The sequence below is a fragment of the Gavia stellata genome, chromosome 1 (genome assembly GCF_030936135.1).
Source record: "Gavia stellata isolate bGavSte3 chromosome 1, bGavSte3.hap2, whole genome shotgun sequence".
NCBI classification, from domain to species: domain Eukaryota; kingdom Metazoa; phylum Chordata; class Aves; order Gaviiformes; family Gaviidae; genus Gavia; species Gavia stellata.
In genome coordinates this window covers 57,804,401-57,825,619 of record NC_082594.1, presented here as the reverse complement: position 1 = coordinate 57,825,619, position 21,219 = coordinate 57,804,401, and the positions used below count along the sequence as shown (strand labels likewise).

The 21,219-nt window shown below is 36.0% G+C and overlaps 1 protein-coding gene across 1 annotated transcript in view; it reads left to right on the top strand.

Moving 5' to 3' along the window:
- UGGT2 (UDP-glucose glycoprotein glucosyltransferase 2) overlaps positions 1-21,219 on the top strand; it is an 81,434-nt gene that overhangs the window by 11,414 nt on the left and 48,801 nt on the right. The window contains exons 7-12 of the mRNA XM_059835649.1: positions 2,488-2,587; positions 7,328-7,388; positions 12,786-12,877; positions 14,462-14,612; positions 15,608-15,727; positions 18,340-18,425. Of these exons, the coding sequence (XP_059691632.1) occupies positions 2,488-2,587; positions 7,328-7,388; positions 12,786-12,877; positions 14,462-14,612; positions 15,608-15,727; positions 18,340-18,425 (610 nt within the window). The remainder of the gene's footprint in view (positions 1-2,487; positions 2,588-7,327; positions 7,389-12,785; positions 12,878-14,461; positions 14,613-15,607; positions 15,728-18,339; positions 18,426-21,219) is intronic.

Below are 21,219 nucleotides of genomic sequence, written 5' to 3'. Positions count from 1 at the left end.
TTTTAGAGGACAACCTGATCAAAACTAATTTGCTGTTATACTAGTGCAATGAAGGAGACTGAGCAATCATCTGACCCTCAATTTCTTTTTTGGGACCCTGACTGTTACGGAGCTTGCTAGCATTATCCAATCTGAAACTAGCTATCTGAGATAATTGTAGTTCACTTGTGGTCTTTTGTCAATGAACTCCCCTTCAGCTGCAGGATTTATCTTGGTCCAAAATTAAAAAAAAATTGAAAAAACATTGCATTTCAGTTCTCCTGAGAAACCTACTGTGCAAATAAAAAGAAAATTCTCTTTTTGTCTATTAATTTTTTTTTTACATGATTGAATACCACTCTGTTGATATGCAAGCAGAAGTAGCTGTGAAACTTTGATCCCTTCAGTGTCTGCCTTCAAAAGCCATTATAAGGTTTCTATTTAGTAGTGGTCTTTTTTCTGCAGTGTCATAGCTATAGAAATAAAAAATGAAATTGGTACTGCTCCCCAGGCAACCAGTTCATAGAGTGTTGAGAGTAGTTAAGCGTTGGGATGCTGTTTAGTGCCAGGAAGACATGTACTGGCTTGTGATAAGTACATTCAGGGCTTTTTCAGACAGGGGTTCTTCAGCCTCCTCTTTGTATGGTGCAGTTGTTTTAATACTCTTACTCCTGACATCACTGGGTGGTTTCTCTAGTTCATTCTTAATGACTTTAATTAGCTTCCAAGTAAAAATTTAACTAAATTTAACCAAAACTCCTTCAGCTATAGGGCATACTTCTATTTATAAATGTCCCTAAACACGATTCAAGAGTTATCTTTCAAGAGCCTTTATGTTTTAGGTAAATAATTAGGTTTACTATTCATAGTGAAAACTTATGCACAGAGTACCAATATGGTATTCCCTTTAATAACTCATTCTTTTACCTGTGTGAACAGCCTCTCGATCTCCGGTGCTTCGTTAGCTTTCAAAGCATGCTTCGAGATCTGCTTTAAGCTCAGGATTATCTTTTCCCCAAGGTGTCCTACACTGCTCTCTCAGCTGTGTTAGGGTGCCCCAAGAGGAGGTCTGTAGGTGACAGTCCCTGACCAAAGATAACCAAGAAAGTAAAAATACATGTCAGTTTGCCTCAGTTGGATTCGGATATTCGTACTCTAGCTGTACAGCATAAAACGGAAATGATTAACAATTTATGAAGGATTTTAAGTGTGTGTCCTAAATGCACAGAAGGTAAGGCATCACTATCTGTAGTAACAGCAGCAATTGGGTATTGCTTCACCTGATCACAGCTTATGTGGCTGTTGAAAGAATCTGAAACGTTCTTTTTGAAAACAGTGATCTCTTTATACTTTTTGATGAAAGTATTAAAAAATACAAGTTAACATTCCACCTCTGACTCACCTTTTTTGCAGCAAGGTGTACCTTATCAGGCTAAACTAGGAATGTGTGCTATTCACTTTGCTTCAGCATTTTTTTTTCAATTCCTAATTCCCTCAAAAAGATTGTGTAAAGTTCTACTAGGCAGCATCCTCGATGAGTTTCTGCCCAGCCTTTTTTACTGTATGTAGCATCAGCTTTCTTCAAACTGAGTAACCTGAGGCCTTCAGTTTCTGCTTAAATGTCTTAACTAGCAGATTACGAGGAAAACGCATCATTGCCCTGAGGTAATTAGGCAGACTGTATCCAGAGTACATGGAAGCACCTGGTACGTTATTGCCTTACCCTATTGGTACCAAAATTGGATTTTCCCCATTCTCATGCGCCAAGATTTGTCACACCCAAGTTAGGCACTGGAGAAGGCTAACTGAATTCCATCATTGTTTTTCCAGTGGATAGGCAAATGGATTATAAATTGTCCTGATATATGAAAATTCACTTCATTCTGAGAAAAAGCATAGAGAGAAAAATGAGATCCCTTTAAAAATAGTGCTAGACACTTAGGAGAACTGAAATTTGACAGCAGATTGGCCTTTCTTTCATGAGCCTCCATTTTCTTTTCCTGTGAAATAGCTGCTGCTTTTGAAAATTGTACACCTCACACACTCAATACAGCCTTCTACATTTAATATATCTGTTCTCTGAAAATCTTGTGAAGTCATGGAGCTGGAAAGATCTTAGTCTTTACTGCAGTTATGGGTGTCTGTGGGTGGGTGTGTATCTAGGTTTGAGCATGATACCCTTGTGATACTGGCATAATACCACATGATGAATTGTCTGGTTTTTTCAGTGTGCTTTTGTAAACTTAGAAATTAAATGTACAATGTGCATGCTTAAGGCGGCCAAGCAGAATTCTGTAGGAAAGCCTGAATGTGGTAATTCCAACTTCTAAGTGCCTATCTTTTCGACCTTAATAATGTTACTTCATAATCTTTTACAATGTATAATTGAAACATAAAAAATGTTAATAGTGAGAGTATGTATATGGAACAGTTTTCTGATTGTGGGCTGTATTGATTGAGAGTGATATTTCCAGTGATTTTTTTTTTTTTTTCCCCCGCCCCCCGCAGATCTTAGTTTTCAAGCAGCTGCTCGAATTATGTCTACCCCTGTTTATGATGCCTTAAAGGTAATGAAAGACATAGCTCAGAACTTCCCAATAAGAGCCAGGTATGATATTTAAGCTTGTTTTTTCCAAGTACTGTTTTTATGTTTGCATTTGAGTTTAATGACAGTAATACAGATTTATATCCAAATTCTGCAGTCAGTTATTCATGTTTTACAGCTTGCTAGATGGATTCCAGGCAATTTCATTGAGTAGAAAATAACTCCTGGGAGAGCTCATGATCGGTCTCTTAAATGTTTCCTGTCTGATGCAGGAGATGCCGTGAAGACATCCTAATCCTTCAGGCACTTAGGGTTGAATACCTAGTCCTCCCAGCTCTTACTGGAATTATGTTTTCCCAGGTGGAAAATTCTGTTGAATTTAATAGCAGATCTACTCACAGTAGGAAGAAGCAAAATTCTATTAATAAATTTTGTAGGGGATCCACCCACATTAGTTCTAAGCACAACATTGCTGACAAGGTTGGACCCCAGCTACTGTATATTAGCGTTCTTACTGGGGAAGATCTGTCTCCAAAAACAGATTACTTAATAAAAGATCAAGAAAAATATTAAATAAATTAATAACATTTTCCTCTGTACTAATATTAAAAATGGCTCTTCCTGTAAGCCAATTGTATTGTAATTGAGAAATGCTTTTCTTTAAATTTAATAAGATCTTCATGTAATCCTATCAGCAATATTTGCTTGAATTACTGAATTAAATATGATGCTAAATAGGTTTCTTAATTCAGTGTGCTTTCACATTTTACAACTCTTGTTTAGTTATCACAGTGTTTCATTGTCATCTCTGATTTTCTGTTAGAGAAAACCTACAGTGTAATGGAAAAAACTACCTTTGTAACATCTTGTTTCAAGGAAGAAAAATGACTTTTAAAATGCCTGAACATAATTATTGTGAAATAGTAAGGTACAAGTTTACACTTAGATTAGCAATCAGAAAATGCAGCTTTCCATTAGAAGATAGTACATAATGACGTACATAATGTTGAACTGCAAGGCCAGTTCTATTCTTTAAAGGACAGGAAAAGGTTCGTTTGAAGTATGCTTTGTGGCATTTAAATCATTGATTTAAAATGTCATTAAATTGTTACATCCCACTCCGACTCCCGCCATGTATTTGTGGCATTAGAGCACAATTTACCCACTCTTCAAACATTTTATTTTTATGGGTAAAAGTATAAGACTTTAGAATTATTAAAAGGGGAATTGCAGTTCCTGTCTGGTGTGATTTATTCTAATATGCTAATCTAGCATGTTATTTTTAACGTGAGAGATTACAAATATTTAAATCATTTTAAGTTAGTAGGTCTGCGTTGACAACAAACTTAAATCAAAGGGGGATTGTGTAAAAACCGTGCATAAAATATATTTCCTTAATAATCTAATCATGCTTAACCTGCTGAGTCAAAAATACTAACTTGGAAAAAAAAAACCTAGAATAAACAGGAAATGAAAAGGTATTGCTTAATCATTTTAGACAGATAACTGATCATTATAATAGTAGTATTTTTAAATTGCTTACATTTCACACAGTTTAGATACAAAACCAACCATTTTTTAATTATGCAACTTTTTGTTTGAAAGGGCTGTATAGCAATTTTAGAACTATAGTTATGAAAATAAAATTAAATATTATATGTACCTTAAAAATGGAGGGGTTACTTAGACCATAAATAATGAATATACCATTCCTCTGGAAGTTTCTTTCACCTTCTAGTTTATAATCTGCTTTTTTGTGTCTTAGTCTTAGTATTTCCAGTTGGAAAGGTTAGTCTGAGGTAGATTTTACAAAATGTCATCAGATGTAGACAGTGTAACAACTGATATGTCATGGCGACATTTTGGTAATTCATTTTACAGGGTATTTTTCATCTTTGTTTTGTTGTATATGTGTCATAATTATCTGTTATTTAAGAATGCAATAATGAGAATTATAATACTCTGTTTCTTGCTATTATTTATCAATCATGAACGTTAACGTTATGAACATATTAAAAGTTTCCTTTTTTTCCCCGGTATGCAGTACTAGATAGCTACATGTTCTGCCAGGTAAGAATAAAGATGCATAAAATTAATGATGGAAAATATTACAACCTTAAGGTCATACAAAAACATTCCTACATCATATAGAATGATAAAGAGTATCCACTTACTTTCAGACAGTAAAGTGTTTCTCTTTAGTGAGTCCTTAGCACTTAATATTTAGAAAAACATGAGTAGAACTTTGCAGTTCTGAACAAATTGAACAAATGACCGAACTCAAAATGAACATATGTCTTTCACAGGTTCTTTTACACTTGTTACCTGAAATTCTAGGGTGTCCTTCTCAAGGATCGACCATCACACTTTCTCCTTAAAATCTTGCTGGAATCCTGCATAGTCAACTACTGTGCATAGACAAGGAGCTAGTTAACGATTCTTTCATGTACTGCTTTCTTATTACCAAAAAAGCTATCAGTAAAGCTTATCTTTTGCTGAGAAGCATTTTGCCTCCTTGCTAATGTTGGGCCAGCTTTGTCTTCTCCTTTCCACCTTTTGATTATTTTCACATTCATTTTTATGTTTCTGCCTAACTACTCTAAGCTATTTGGAAAGATTTAGGTTGCTCTTTTTATCTGTGCCGTTTTTATCACCTGTGTATGTGGAATGAAGCATTGATTCAGAGAGCTGCAGGCCCTACTACTATTTATGTTGAGTTTAGCAAGACAAAAATCAGAGCTTATTTTTTTTACCAAAGTATTTTTTGCTTCAGGACTCTCTCAAACTATTGCTATGAAGTCAGAATAATAGTTGTGGTAGTAATTGCTACACACTAAATTTCCACCTTGTTATGGAGTCCTTCTGTTAAGTAGCTCTTTGCTCATTGGCTAAGTAAATTCCCAATGATAATTCCCATCAACTACAGATGTTCTTTTAATGAGAAAAGTTCTGTAGTGTTCCTGAATTATGTCTATTGCTGGTAAAAGGTCCCTTAAAGCACGGTCCTACATAGTCAGCTTTTGTGACTTCTGACTTGATAGTGGTTTTTTCCTAGTCCTTTTCCTCCATTTTTCCAAATTTAAATTTGGCTTCAGATATTCTTTTCTTTGTACTTACAGTTTCTTTTAATGTTTTTTTTTTAATTTTAATCAGCAATGTTTCTTTTTCAGCAGAAATGTTTATAGTTTCTTGCTTTCAGTTCTAAAATTTGTATCTCAAAACTAGTGAACACAAAGTGGTACAGTATAAGATATATTTACTCAGTATTGAGTACACTTCCTACATTCTTTACACGCATAGAGTACCTTAGCAGTATGATTATAAAAGCTTTATAAGAAAGAGTTTAGATTAGTTGAACAATAATAAGCAAGTTATTAAGCTCATCCTCCAATGACTACTGATAATATACTTGAATCATGGTGACTGTTTTTTAGTGCTGTCTTTGACAACACAGTTTGAGTTACAACTTTCTCATTTTAAGCCAAGGAAAGCCCACCAAGTATGGGTTGGTATAAATACAGCTCCTTCTTGATCCTCTGTTGCCCTTTCATCATGTGGTCCAGAAAAGATTCACAGTGACAAAAATAATCTGCCAGAATATTTAGAGGGTGTGAATAGAAAAGGGTATTTAGCTGTGATGAACTGTGTAGCATGTATAAACAAATCTTGGAAATAATATGGTTTGCACTTAATAAATAGTCTCTTTGATCACCTGGAAAGCTTGAATATTTAAAGTAAACTGATTTTATGTCTTATTTCTGACATACTGTGAAAAATTGGAGTTTACTAGCAAGATATATTCTAAATCAGTTTCTTGGGGGGGGGAGGTAAGGATGAATATAAATACTAATTAAATAACTGCTTTATTATCCATAAGTATTGAAGTTGGCTCAGTAGGATCATTCTTAGTTTGTTTCAGGTTTAAGGTGACTCCAGTTTTTCTTAAAGCCCTTTACAGATTTGCTAAAACATGTACAATCATGTTTTTAAAAAAATATTTATGTAGGCAACTAGAGTATTTATTTTGGGATTTATTGAGAGAATCAGATTTAGGTTAAAATATGGTTTAGTGTTTCTTAAAACATGGAGAGATTAATTTGCTTCTGGGAGTATTTTATGATAGCCTAGTAATTATAAACCTCACACACAATACATTGTAGCAGAGGAAGTTCTTCCACAACATTCTTGAAAGGTAAAAAAGACAAAACAATGGATTATCTTCTAAAGGTAGAATGACTAAGGAAACTAAAACTAGCTGATATTAGAAAAGAGATTTACAGATTGAGACCCCTGAGAATGTTAAGTATTCACAGACAGTCAAAATCTTGAAGTGGTTATTCTTTGCATATTTCCTTCTTTGGCCAAAACATCAAGTTGTATCCTTGGCTGCCTGTGCTGTAATGTTGAGTAGCATGGAATTATTAATGTTAACTTAACAAATGCCATATTTGTATATTTTTAGGTAATAATTTAGATGATCAAACAACATTTTTAGAATATGCATGCTATTTTCCAGAAAAAAAACAAGAGGAAAGATGGACAGTGGTAAAAAAATACGCTGATAATATTACTTCAAAGAAACCTAGCATAAATTTGAAACCTGGGTTTCCTAGAGTAACACAGCACAAAATATTTGTTTTGAAAATAAAAAATTTATGACACTGCATTACTCTTTTTAAGTCTCAATTACAGCATTCTTCAATTACAGTGCACTGGATATGGTATTAAAATACATATTTCACATTATTTAATGCATTTTTAAAAATACATTGATTGAGTGATACCAATATTTTATTTTTACAGATCACTGACTAGCGTGCCTGTAGACAAGAAAATGCGGAATGAAATAGAAGAAAATCAGAAGGTTTGGTTTTATTTCTTCAAGTGGACATTTGAGTTACTATCGTATTACTGCTTTTGGAGATTTTTTAGTGTAGCAACTTTCCCATGGTTTCTGTCAGAGAAAGAGCTAATTGTTCTAAACATCTTTTTTTAAATAGGTAACACTGAAGTACTCAATTAAAATTTTTCACTTTCTGCTGTTCTTGGTACTTATTCCCTTCCTTCTTTTGATTTTACAGAATTAGGCAAGGACAAACAATTTTTAGAGTGTTGTGTTCAGTCATAAATTGTGTGCTGTGAAAGCAAAATAGGTATCAGTTAATTTTTCTAGAGCTTTGGTGTTGAATCTAGGCCTGCTGCTTGTATTATGGTCAGCACATGCTAGCTTTGAGCTTTCCACACTCTCAGAATCATGCATGCAACTGTTCTGCAAGGTATTTTGAACATAGTCTATGGTAGGTGATGGTTTTGTTTTCATCATTTGATGCACTGCATCTTTTGTGCCTTGTATCACATGAGGATTTTTTTCATGTGATTTTGACTGATCTGAGATTTATCCTGAGATGCTACTTTGTGTTTGTCGAGTTCATGACATCGATTGTATTTTCTGTCTCAGTTCAGAGTTGGGACTTCTTTCTTTCAAGTTGAGTGTTAAAATTAAATGTTATCCACCATGCTTTTAGGACTGGTCACATGAAATGCCATCCATAGCACTGTCCTTAATCTTGATCTTCAGAACATATCTTTTCATATGGTGTTAAGACTAACCAACCGCTGGAGTGAAAGGGATTTATTTCTTACTTATGGCACTCCTGTTCTTTTTTAACACTTGCATGTATCATTTTGCTTTGTATCCCTTCAGGCCTTTTCCGCTTGCCTTGCCAAGACTAGTATCTCCAGGGGAATGCCTTTCCAGTTTCTTCCACCTTCCAAAACAGTGGAAGTGAACAACGTCCCTGTTGCACTGATGCAGCCTTCTCATAAAGAGCTTGTAATCCCCCTTGTAGCAAAAATTTCACATAAATGTGTTAGAGCTTTCTGCCATGCAAAACTAATGTAAGGCTTTCCAGTCTTGAGTATTTCCTGCTCAAATAGTGACAGGCTCAAGTGTTACGTCCTTGTAAACGGTTATACAAACAACTGTATAGGGCTTTTTTTGTCCTTAGGTGATTGGGAGTGGGACTGGTCGACTGAGAATACATTTCACATGTCCCAGCAGTTCACCTTCTTGAGCCCTTCAGCTTTCTTGTGTGCAGGCTGCATGTTTGATTTGTGAGTTTTCACAGAGATCTTAGAGTGGGCTCAACTTTATGCAGGCCTCTTGTTTCTTGCACTAGTGACAAGTCCCATAGTTTTTGCTCAAGGGACCAAATTGATATCTGCACCCTGCTTCATTGCTTTCTGTATACAGCTGAGATATAGGAAAATGCATATCTCTGTTGTTAGGGTTATAGTCAGGATAAAGCAAAACAAAGACCTGATGATCATAGTTTCTCCAGATATGAGTGTTGGTATCAGGACTTTCCTTGTTTCTTGATGAAGTCTTTACAATGTCTTTCTCAAATTGCAGCTCTGTTAACACAAAAACCAGAAACAGCTGCTTAATCAAAAACTAGTCCTCTACCCCAAAATGCAAAAAAAGTCAAGGTATATCAGGAATTAAAATGGCTATTATTACTAAATATAAGGATTAGGAAGAGTAACTAAGATTTGATTTGAAGTTAAGATATCTACATTTAGGCACATCTGTATGGTATCTAAACTCCTGTTACGACCATGAGTAGGTAGTCAATGGACATCAAAAACAATTTTGCTCACTCAGTGGTTGTTTTGTGGGGCATGACTGAGTTGCCTAAACCTGAACTTCTGATGTCATCTGAGATGCTGCAGGCTATCCAAGATAGCCACACAGGTCTGACAGATGTGTCCACTGGGACATCCATTCCCTTCTGTCTGATCTGTACTTTCCGGTCCAAGATGTCTTATCCTGAAAGAAATGACATTGGATATCTATGTGGTTGGCCAGCTGAATCACTCCTATGATTCCATGACTGTTAAATACATTAACTATAAGAGGATCTTAGGCACCTATCACACTAAGCTTAAATTTCGTGCTACATCCTACCTGTAGTCTAAAGGCTACAGGCCTTTAGACAGCTAAAAGCTAAAATATGTTGAATAAAAGTAGGGAAACTTCCTGAATGCTGCTGCTAGAGCACAATAAATTGGCATGTGCATTCTTGAACTGCAGTACATCCATCTAGCAGCAGGAGAGATATGATCTCATGCTGTGTGTAACTGGATGATTCCCTCTCAAGATAATGAAAGTTGAATAGGAAATGCAATGGGAGGAAATAAAGGTATTAAAAGTTGAAAGGCATGTGATGATTTAGGTGTAATGAATTGATACCTAACTAAGAAATAGACAAAGAACTGCTATAGATAAAAGAAAAAATAAAATCTCATTAAACACAACTCACAACTTCCAGTGCAATAATTTGCTGACAGTTTAGCAAGAAAATACTCTGAGTATTATCAGCGTTAAATTCTAGTCTTGGATGCCGAAATACTTCTTCCATCAAAGTTGTTACAGCAAATGGATGCTTTTCTGAACAATCAAATGCCTGGCATCAAAATTGTATAACGAGTCTCAGCTCTGATTCAGGTCAGTTCTTTTCCTACTGCAGTACTGAAGGATTTGAAAAACTTCTAGATTCCGATTTCAATACCCAGTGGCTAAATCTTTTTCATTATTCTTACATTCATTTTAGTTAGTATTAGGATTTTTATGACCTACATCAGCCAGTTGCAGTTCTTCTCAGTATCTGTGTTTACATGAGTATTTGGGCTTATAGGAATGACCACTAAGCTTTCAGTAGTGGTAAGAGATCTCTTATCCTAAATGCTAATTTCAGGAGAGGGCCTGTTCTAGCTGATCTCACAAGATCTGCGCAAGAGCCCTGAAGGATGCTGGTAAGATTTCCTGAGACTGCAATCCTCCTTGCATTTATTGTTCGCTCCTTGAGTACAGTGCCATTAAGGGGGATTCTTCTGCAGTCACAGTACTTCAGGGCACAACGCTGGTATTAAAACTGTAATCCAAGCTGGATTTGCTAACTACAGAAAAATTCCAGGTATACCCAGGACTTTGGGTGCTTCTTTGCCTGGTGCAAAGGAGTCTCATCATTGTGTGCCTGGCTGTTTAATTTTGTCCCGTCTGCCTGTTTTGGTTGTGTCTCAGGATCAAACTCTGCGTAGGTAAAATGATCAGATATTTCACCTGCTGCAAGGGCACTTGGCATTGTCAGGCATCTATGAATTTTGGCTGCTTAGAAGGGATGTGTAGAGTGAGACCTTGGGAGGGCGTGTAATTCTGTGTGAAGCTGTGGTAGGAAAAATGTAAATGTCAGACACCAGCTGCTACTTCTAGGTTTAGTTTTAATGGTTCTATGGGGTTTAACAAAGATAAATATGAAGTCCTGCGCTTGGGCCAGCGTAATCCAAAGCAGCAGTTAGTTGTAAAGAAGATAGAAGTCCTTCCTCTTCTGTACCAAGTTTTGGGACATACAGAAAAACAATTTTTGTAGTTTATATGACTATATGATTGGGAATAAAGTGACTTTTATAAATTAGGAAAGTAATTAAATTATCTCTTTCTTTTTTTCCTTATCTGATCACAGGAAACTTACTGTCATGCATTTATGCTCCTCGTTTTTGAAAGCCCACAGACATCCATTTTTTAGGTGCCTACTAAAATATTCATGAAAAATACTAACTAACTAAATTAAAGAAAAAAAAAGTCTTTCTGGTTATTTCTTAGCATTACTGGAATGCAGCCCCTCCCAAATCCACAATACTCTTCACATTATATCTGAGTTTGAATATATGTATTTAGATACTTTATAACAAGCATAAGTAATTATATTACTCTTCTGTAAATCTACATTAAAAAAACAATGAAAGCACTACAAAGCTCAGGTTACACCATTAGAATAAATTAAATTTACAAATATCAAAATTTTTCAAGGTCAAGGACAGGTTTTGGACTTTCATAAAAATGCTTTTTGTGTTAGGCTCAGGCTTACCACAGCTGCATTTTTCTTTCATGGAGAGCCCTGCCTTTCATATGCTGGTGCCATTACATAATTTCATTCTGCTTTGAGTTGTGAAAATGTTTATATATACTAAGGAATATGGTACTTTTTCAATGAATGCTGAGTAATGTGTGCATATGTTGTGATTACAAGGAGTTTCATGTAAACTGTTGTCTCATATATGTGGGGTTGCACTTGTAATGCCACAAACCAGTTAGCCTGGAGTTTACTTACACTTAACTGTGTGAAAGTAACCATACTACTTGAAAGAAATAATACCACTTTCAATGTTTTCCTGTTTTCTCTCTCATTTGTTCAGTGACAGGCTTATAAGTGGAGTAATATACACAGCCTGGGTTGCTTGCTCTAAGTGTGCTTTTGTTCAAAGTGCATTTTTTGGTCACACTTATTTTGTTCAGCAAGTGGGAGCTAAATGGGAAAAAAATATATCTTTCTTGGCTGGCTTTTTTCTGCATATTTTTCGTGCTTTCCATTCCTCTGTTGGGAATTAAGACAGATCTGGAAATCTTACTGCTTCTCATGGGGTGAGTTGGAATAAACTACTGCTGTTGCTCCTGTTACTTATCTTGCTACAGCCACCATAGATTGAACAGTGTGGTGCCTCACAGCACTCTGAAATAAAATGATAAGGCATACTTTACTCCCTAAATACGCCCTTCCTCTTGTATTCATTTATTGTGGATTTTTTTCTTCTTTGCAAAGCAAGGATATGCTATGCTATGCTATCCCTTTCTGATCTATGTTTTTTTTCCAAGGTCCCTTTGTTAGATGAGATTGCATGTTTCTAGCCTGTCTTTCCTAAACCCCCCTAACAATTACGACTACACATTTTTTGGAATTGTGAAAGATGGTAAGCTATTGAGAAAGCTAGTTTCAAGTGGAGGTCTGAAGGACACATATAAGGTCTCCCTTTGTTGAATGGATCTGTAGAAGTAATTTTTCAAAAACTTACAAGCCATATTTCTCTGTGTGTGTGTATTTTCACTTTCTGTTGGCAGACACTGGGAGCGTGTCCTTGTCTCTACCTTGTACAGGCAGGGACACTGTAAGTTGTTTGGGGCAGAATTATCAGCTATTTTCATTTGTATTTGTACATGAAAGTGTGTTAAATAGCACTCATAAAAAGTATGTTTTCAGTATTTTTACCAACAACACTCAGCTAAAAGAAGAAACCATGTGGAGGAGACTTGATGTTTCTGTTTTGTAGAATTACTTAAATGTTTGTGCTTTTTTTCTTTTTATATATATATGTTTGTTAGTGTTGACATATACCTAATAAGTGAGCAGTATATTTTACATTTTAGCATTTTCATGAAACCCTTGGAATCCAACCTGGAGAAACACGTTTATTTCTAAATGGCCTTCATATTGACCTGGATTTTTATGATCCTTTTAGGTAAGATGGTACATTTTGTTTGAAGATTACAGAATTACTAATAATACTGGAGAAGGTGAGCTCATGGTGATAGTCTCATTTGTTGCATTTTGGGAGCCAGGAAGTGCTCCAGTAGAGGGAATACTGGTTTACAGTGGTTTTGCTTTGAATATGAACATTGCATAGGTAGTTGAAAACAGCATTTTCTCTTGGAATAAGTTTTCTAATTTGCTTACAATTTTACAACACACCATGTAAAATTAATTCGGAAATGGAAGGAATCCAACATGTATGTATAAAAACGTGGGAAAAGCACTTTATAAAAAGTAAGTTAAGTGCTTTCACATCCCTATTTCTTAAATTACAAAAAACTTGCAGGCATTAAATTGAGATACACAACACCTTGGGTTATTTTTGGCATGCTTGTGAGTCTGTCTGGCCACCTTTTATAATTAGTTCTGTTAATGCAGAACTAATATGCCTAATGCTGATATGCTAATATAACTAAATATGCCTTTTGGTATAAGAAATACTTTTCCAGTTTGTGTGATTACAGTATAATTATTTTCGATGTGACTTGCCTCTTTTATGCAAGTGCTTATAAACTGTAAATATTTTCCCTTGCATTCTTCTGTATGTTGTCAACAGCAGGACAGACTTGTCTACTTCAAAATGGTGACCAGCGATCTGTCAGTAAATCTACTGATGCTAAGGCTGAGGTTTTTGCATGTTCCTATGATTTGTCAGAGTCTACAATTTTTTATTTTCTATTTTTCAACTCAAAATGTCTTCTTTTCTCCTCCATGGAGATTCTTAAACTTTCTTGGTTTTAGCATTTATGCTTGCAATTTTTACTTAATTTTTTTCTCAGACAGAATTTTGAGATGGAGTCACTTGCATCTTCTTTGGTAATGTTGCAAATATTAATAATGCTTTTTAATGCTAGTGCTAGGTTTAATTTCAATATATTTTACAAGAAATCTTTCAGAATAGAGAAAACTCAAAATGAAGCAAGATAAAGGCATTTGTAAAATCTTGCCTGCTGTGTTCTGCTGATGAGTACTTCAGGTTTGTTTTAATTCTGCTATTGACTTTTCGGATTACAACAAATGTTCCAGAGTCCTATTGGGTCTTCTGGGAGAGTTGTCTTCTAGAGGTGTAGCTATGTGTTTCCTCCGTGCTGTTTTCAGGGCTTGGCTAGAGCTCATCTGTGTCTCCATCACTTGCTGCCTGCTTCTCTACACGCTTGAAAGCGTCCTCTTAGGGTACCCCTCCGCTTGGGTTTCTGCCTCAGCCAGGATAAGGCAGCAAGCAACCTTCCACTCTGCCATCCTGCCACGTCTTACTAAAGATGGATGAAATCCCTTCATATAAAATAAATGTGACTGAACAAGAGAGTTATATAATCTGTTATAATTCTGTTTTGAAATAAGTTGGAGACATATAGTGTTATTGATTTTTTTGTTTTAAACATTTGACTGCAGGAGAATAATTTATTTAACACTAAAAATAATCTGCACATTAATAGTCTTTGAAATACTTTTTCTTTTTATGTCATGACAAGAGTTCTATGTAGTCACTATGCATTTTGTCTTCCTGAAAAAGTATCTTAGAGACTCTTAAACTGGAAGGAAAAGCGATGCATGGCCTTCATGAACTTGGAATCAAAGAGGAGATCCTGAGTAAATTTATGAGGTTGCATATACATCCTACAGATGACAGTTATGCACTAGATATTCGGCACTCTTCAATAATAGTAAGTAATTAAACAATTATTTATTTAAATATGACATACTTGATAATGCTGTATATGAGACAGTCTATCTTTTTTTTGTAGTGTAATTGAAATACTAGGCATAAGACCATATATCGATAAGCAGTTTTAGATGTTTTGGAGGGTGATATCTCTTCAATATATTTTAGGAGTAATTTTCTCTAACCTATACCTTATAAAATTTTAAGATGTAGGATGTTTAGGAGAAAAGAGGAATGTATCTAAGAGTAGTTGCACACTCATAGCTATGGAATTTGACTTCACAGCAATTAATCTAGCTATGTAATATCTTTGTATTATGCAAGACTTTACAGGTATGATAAGTGGTCAACTTAAATATTTTTTTTCTCATTGTCCAATGACTCTACCTTTTTCCCTTCTTCAAAACTTATACAGTCTTCATTACAAAGGTTATATGCCAGTGGAAAAGGCATTAAATACCAATTTCCTTCACCTGAAAGAACCATATTTCAATCTTCTGTTTGCCAAGTATAGACAGGCTTGCACAGAAAACAGTAGAAGAACAAATTGGCCATATATCAATTAGTTATTTTGATATATCTAAAATGCTGCTGCAGGTTATAGATAAGTATTGTATTTTGTCTTAAAGACAGTTATGCTCTGTTACACACATATCTGTGTGATACGTTGTTATGACCTTTGTATTGTGACAGTAGGTTCCACACTTGAAAAAATGGTTTTATTCGCATCCTGATACAGAGTACAAATGGTCTTTTTTCCTTTTCCATTTATTTTTAGTTTTATTATGTACTGCAAATAAAAACCCTGAGCAGTTTGATTTAAAAGAAAAAAAATATTAATTTTAGAAGCTATTTTCTGTTACTATTTCAAAAACGAGATAAAACATTTTACTCTTTCCAGGCTTTACATATGTTTTAAAATATCTTTATTTATACATACATATTTTACTCAATGTTTAATGTGTGTTTTTTAAAAGGCTGCCTTTTTTGTTTTAGTGGTTTAATAATATAGAACAGGATCACAGCTATAGCACATGGCCTGCAAGCTATCAGGAACTGCTAAAACCTGCGTTTCCTGGAGTTATACAGCAGATTAGACGCAATTTATATAATTTGGTAAGTTTGGAGAACTTAATTTTTTTGCATAGTGTATGTATTAATATGTGGACAAACAATTTATTGAGAAACGCACAAGCTGTATTCATTGTCAAGATAGGTTAGAATTTCATGTTTTCTATGTGGGTCTACTAATAGTAGTAAAATTTTTTTTTGTCTGTTGAGTCATATGTGATTATTAATCTGATTTCCAGAAGTGGATTTGGGCGCAATTTTCTCAGGAGCTTTTCTGTTCCTTTCCATGCTACATACAGATAATTCCCTAATATCAATGAATTTTCTTTATAGTACACTACTGAGAGAAGGTAATGGTAACTGTCCTTGTTTTAGAGATGGTGAACTGAGGTACAAAAAGATTTAAGTTAAAGCATACTAGTTATGAATGTCTTGTAGCCTAATTTTCCTCTGTACATAGCATTCTGTATCATTTAGTAAGTTAAGGAGACAGCTATTGTTGATTTAAATTGAAATTTAAATTATAAAAGGTAATTGTACGAATCAGAGTCATAGAATGGTTTTGTTTGGAAGGGACCTTTAAAGGTCATCTAGTCCAACCCTCCTGCAATGAGCAGGGACATCCTCAACTAGATCAGGTTGCTCAAAGCCCTGTCCAACCTGACCTTGAACACTTCCAATGATGGGCCATCCACAACTTCCCTGGGCGACCTGTTCCCCTGTGACACCTGTGGTGTCTCACCACCCTCATTTCTTCATATCCAATCTAAATCTACCCTGTTTTAGTTTAAAACTGTTACCTCTTGTTCTGTCACTACAATGTCACTACTACTGGTAGAAAGCCTCTCTCTGTCTTTCTTATAAGCCTACTTTAAGTATTTGAAAGGCTGCAATGGGGTTTCCCTGGAGCCTTCTCTTCTCCATGCTAAACAACTCCAATTCTCTCAGCCTTTCCTCATAGGAGAGGTATTCCAGCCCTCTGATTGTTTTTGTGGCCCTTCTCTGGACTTGCACCAACAGGTCCATATCTTTCCCATACTGAGGACTCCAGAGCTGGATGCGGTACTCCAGGTGGGGTCTCACCAGAGCAGAGTAGAGGGGCAGAATCACCTCCCTCAATCTGCTGGACACGTTTCTTTTTATGCAGCCAGGATACGGTTGGCTTTCTGGGCTGTGAGCACACGTTGCCAGCACATGTCCAGCTTTTCGTCCACCAGTACCCCCAAGTCCTTCTCCACAGGGCTGCTCTCAATCCCTTCATCCCTCAGCCTGTATTGATACCAGGGGTTGCCCTGACCCAGGTGCAGGACCTTGCACTTGACCTTGTTGAACCTCATGAGGTTTACATGGGCCCACTTCTCAAGCTTGTCCAGGTCCCTCTGAATGGCATCCTGTCCCTCAGGCGTGTCAACCGCACCACTCAGCTTAGCGTCATCTGCAAACTTGCTGAGGATGCACTTGATCCCACTGTCTATGTCATTGATGAAAATATTAATACTGGTCCCAATACAGACCCTTAAGGGACACGACTCATCACTGACCTCCATCCAGTAATTGAGTCATTGACCACTACTCTCTGGATGTGACCATCCAGCCAATTCCTTATCCACCGAACAGTCCATCCATCAAACCCATCTCTCTCCAATTTAGAGAGAAGGGTATTGTGGGGGACCGTGTCAAAGGCCTTATAGAAGTCCAGATAGATGACATCCGTAGTTCTTCCCTTGTCCACTGATGTAGTCACTCCAAGTGACATGAAGTTCAGTATACAAAAAGACAACCAAAATACAAGCAATATGTAACCGAAAAATGCATGTTTATAATGAAGCATAAGATGTGTGTAATATGAAGTAGATTAGGTTGTATTATGTATTCAAAGTTAAACATTGGCATAGATGCATAGAACAGCTATATTATAGAAATCTACAATATATCATCTAACTGTAATCTGAGGGGGAGGGAGTGTTTAAAATTTTTCTGCTGCATTTCAGCTAGTCTAGCAAAATTATGATAAATTCTAAGGGGAGTTGCAGTGCAAAGCTTAACAAGTAAGGTACCAATGTCATAATTAAATCTGCACAAGAATAATCTACCTATGCAAACAGATCTCAGTTTTAGATTCTGTGCATGCCTGAAAGATCTGATTTTACACTTCAGGCTACAATAAGTGAAAGAGTGAATACAAAGATATGTGAGATAGGAAGGAAGAATCCTTTCCCAATGCTCCATTTCTTAATTAAAGTTTTAAATCAATATATTCTGTTTATTTTTTTTAGTTTGGTATTCACAACAGAAGAGTTAGTTGAAAGAAGTAGTAGAAAAATCAGCATTAGATCCTTTTAAATTAAATATCAAGTTCATTAATAAAAACAAAGTATTGGCACAGAGTCTTTCAAAGGTGGGTAGTGATATCACTTGGTTTGAAGTTCAATAGATGGTTAAATCCTGTTTTCAGTATTTGGTCCAAATTCATTAATTCTGAGGTTATCTTCATTTATCTTCTTAATGTCTTCTTACAATGAATGAACTAGGAAATTGAAAACAGTTGGGGCACACAGCTCCTTTGGAAATTTTTGTTTTTATCTTAGATTTTATGTCTGGAAAAAAACCCAACTGATATCAGGAATAAATATTGGCTGTATAATATATTTTCTTAGGTACTTTTTGTTGATCCTGTCCAAGAAGACACAGGTGATTATATGAAGCTGGCAGAATTATTCTATCATCATAATGTACCACTTAGGTAAGGAAACCTGAAAGTCTTAGGACAAGTCTTAAAAGAAGGTCGCTTTCCTTTTTTCTTCTTCATCTTCTATTCTGCTAGGCAAAGATGTGAACTCAAATGAAGTCCAATGCAACAACATTCTAATAAGACACATTGGTTACCCACTTGTGTTAAGCTTACTCGGGCATTAAGTGTTCTTAAGCAAATAGGTTGCAAGGGATAACATACATGAGTGTGCGGAAGATGAACTGCGAAAGTCTGATAAAAATTATCTTGTCAAATAGTCCCACTGGATGCCCATGTGAAGTTGTGTTCTAAGCAAAATATTCTGTAAGTTAAACATGAGTTAAGGGCATTTTTGAGTTTAGTTCTTTCAATTGAGGTTGCTTTACCTAATTTTGGTTTCGTATGAATACTTAGACCAAAGCAAGATTATCCTAGCCAAATTTTGAATTTCTAAAAATTAGTTGTCTGAGTTTGAACTAGTCATCATTTGTGAGGAAGAATCTGGTTGATCAGAGATGCCTACTTTAAGAAAAAATGGATTGCTCTCAGAAATGCCTGTGTATTTCCACAGCTTATAAAAGAAGATAAGGGTGTCCAAACTAGATCCAAGGTTCAGCAAGATGAATTCCATGTTAAATATTTAAAATCTTCCTGTGAAATGGCTTTTGTTTCCTCAATAAATTACTGTTTTTTCATTTTCCTTTAAAATTTTACTTGTTCTGATCATTGTTTTGTTTTTTCTTCTGTTTTTTACCATTCTATGACAAAAAAATAATGGAGGACAAGTATTAGTTATCTGTGCATTTTGTCACTGTTGTCACTACCTGGGAGACAATACTGCATCAGTCCTTGAGGAGAATGTAGCCTAGAACCTAATTTGCCTTTTCTGATACATAGCAGCATAAGAGCAGCCAAACTAGGTCAGACTAAAGGTCCATTTAGGTCAGTCTGCAACAAGCCACAAGGAGCTGCTTAGGTACAATAAAAAAAACAGGGCAACCAGGTACTTTGCCTGAGTATTTTCCTGGCCTTTGCATTTGGAAATCAAAGAACTCCAGACACACATGTAGTTTCTAAAGATTTAGAAACCCTCACTGGGTTTCTCTTCATTAAACTTTTCTGTTTTCCCCTTAAATTCATGTAAAGTTTTAGCACCCACAGTATCCTCTTCCAGGTGTTTTCACAGTTGAACTATGTGGTGTATGAAGAACTGCTTCATTTGTTTTGAGCCAGACTTCCAATAGCTTCATTTACTGTCTCTGTAGCTCTTATAATTGGGAGAGAGACTAAGCAGTCCCTCCTGCTCTCTAGATGCCAGTCATGATTTTATAAAGCTCTGCCATATTCGACCACAGTAGTTACTTTCCCTAGGTTACTAGTTATTCCTTGCCTGGAAGCTGTTCCAAAGATTGTTTTGTTTTGAGTTGTCCTTCTCTGAACTTAGTTTTAATATAACTTCTCTGAGATGAGAGCAACAGCCATGTACACAGTATTCAAGATGTGGACAAGCCATGGGGTCTATACTGTCGTATAATATTTTGCTTTGCTGACTGTTCCTATGGCACCTAGATGACACAAGACTTCAGGACAAGTTATTTACAATAATGAGAGATGTAAAAAATGTGAGAAGCAATTAATTGTAGAACATGGTGCATCTCTATGCATTAGTTATCATTTATATATTTTTAGAAAACTTGCTATATTTCTTACCTTCCTCTGTCCTTTGATCTGATGCACACCTGATTATGTCCTGAACATCTGTCTATATACAATTTTATACTGATATGACAGATTTTGTTTTAATAGTTTTAAAATATCTAATGTGAAACGGCTGTCCAAATGAAAAGCTGACTTCCTAAATCAACTCATTGAATTATCGCTTGTAAATATGAAGGTCTTCTGAAACATGGGCTCAGCATTGCAGATTGTCATGTGGTAGTAGCTCTCATGTATCATGAGATCAGTAGGTCTCCCATGGTCTTGTAGCAGCTGTGATGGAGCAGTACGCTTTGTGGAAATATTTGCAAGATGCACAGTGTTCTGTATAGCAGAAGCCAGCTTTGAGTCTCTGTGATACTCCTTTAGAAAGTCTGTGATTCCCTTGTTCTGTCTCACAATTCACCTCTTTTTGATAGTTGGCGTAATTTTCCAGCTTTCAACTGACTGTAGCGTGTAGAACATTTTCTATTGCTGTCATGTGTGTCATCAGGAATAGGCAGCAGCTTATACAGCTGTATTTCATAGATGGCTGCAATTGTGGAAGCCAGTTAGCACATTATTAAGTGGCTTGGGTTGCAGTTTGGCAGCTGGAGACATCCCTACCTGTAGGTTTGCTAGAAAGTAAATGTAGAGGAGAACAAAGTTGAATAGCTGCTTCTGTAGGGATTTTTCATGGAGCGGCTTTTTTGTTCACTGTTGGGTTTGTCTTGGGAGAAGTGACAGCTAATGGTAGAGGATTTTGCTGCAGACCTAGCATGAATAGCATTAGCTGCACATATTCAGGATGATTCAAGGATGTGTTCTAGAAAACTATGTGAAGTTGATCCCTGAACTGCTGCAACAGCAAAGTATTCACATAAAATCTCCATTTCTGATTCATAAAAATATCTGGGTTTGGCCATCTTCTTACCATTCCTCTCTCCCATTATACAAGCAGGCTTAATGTTGAAGTGCAGGGGTGGAGGGGAGGGTATCTGTTCTTCTAAGAAAACTTATTGATACCGGACAGGGGAAGGCTTGGAAATCCTTAGAAGAGTTCTGATGGCTTTGCACTCTCAAAATTCCAGGTGACTGGCAGAATCCACCT